This window comes from Fusarium mangiferae (genome assembly GCF_900044065.1).
Source record: "Fusarium mangiferae strain MRC7560 genome assembly, contig: FMAN_scaffold005, whole genome shotgun sequence".
In the NCBI taxonomy this organism is placed as follows: domain Eukaryota; kingdom Fungi; phylum Ascomycota; class Sordariomycetes; order Hypocreales; family Nectriaceae; genus Fusarium; species Fusarium mangiferae.
Genome location: NW_024573925.1, coordinates 1,745,057 through 1,746,169, shown reverse-complemented (window position 1 = coordinate 1,746,169; position 1,113 = coordinate 1,745,057). Strand labels below are relative to the sequence as shown.

Genomic DNA, 1,113 nt, shown 5'->3' with positions numbered 1-1,113 from the left:
ATCACAAACAATATACTCAATGATCATACCTTACGGCCTCACTTCCGCAGTGTGAGTCAGGGCCGATTACTTGATGTCCATTTTTCCGAATTAAATTGCCTCGGCACACCTCACCATTATACTTGTGCCTGTTGAACGAAGGGCGTAGGCATCATGTGACGTAACGGGCGACTGTAGATGGCGGCGGTAGGTACTAGGTAACCGATGAAAGAGATATGGTAAACACAACACTACTACAATCACACAAACATAAGATCAAAATTACTTCAGAATACGCACAGAAATCACAACCCACAACGAAAGTTCGCAATGTCACCAGGAGCAATCTCGCCGCTTAGCAAAGTCAAAGCCCTCACTTTCGACGTCTTCGGGACCGTCGTCAACTGGCGCTCATCCGTAACCGATGAACTCACGCTTCGAGCTTATCGCAAGACTTCTTCCGACCTAAAACAAGATGTCAAAGCTCGTGTTCAGAATCTCACCGAAGAGGACTGGGGCCGCTTCGCACAGGAGTGGAGGAACTCATACGGGAAGTTCACAAGAGGCTTTGACCCGGAAAAGCACACTTGGAAGACCATTGATCAGCATCACCACGACAGTCTAGTCGAGCTTCTCAAGGCATGGGATCTAGCTGATTTATACAGCGCAGCTGAGATTGAATCCCTGAGTCTCGTCTGGCATCGCTTGACACCTTGGGGTGACTCCTCAGACGGTATTCATGAGCTTGGGAAAACATACAAAACCAGCACCTTGTCCAACGGCAACGTCTCGCTACTCAGAGACCTGAACGATTTTGGAAACCTAGGCTTTCAGGTTCTCCTCTCAGGAGAGAAGTTCGGGGCTTATAAACCAAACCCGGCCGTATACACTGGTGCGACACGTGAGTTGGGACTGGAGCCTCATGAAGTTTCTATGGTTGCAGCACACCTCAACGATCTCGAGGCCGCGAGAGCCTGTGGCCTGAGAACCATCTATGTCGAACGCCCCCAAGAGGAAGCCTGGGATAAGGAAGATGAAAGGTACCAGAACGCCCAGAAATGGGTCGATATCTGGATCACGGAAGACGATCAAGGATTTCTGGCTTTGGCTCAGAGACTTAAGGAGTTTGCATGA

General features: G+C 49.5%; 1 protein-coding gene across 1 annotated transcript; it reads left to right on the top strand.

Moving 5' to 3' along the window:
• Positions 1-309: 309 nt before the first annotated feature.
• FMAN_07515 (uncharacterized protein) lies at positions 310-1,113 on the top strand (the record flags this gene model as incomplete). The annotated part of the gene is made up of 1 exon (XM_041831147.1): positions 310-1,113. The coding sequence occupies one exon, from the start codon at positions 310-312 to the stop codon at positions 1,111-1,113; it is 804 nt and encodes a 267-aa protein (XP_041681740.1).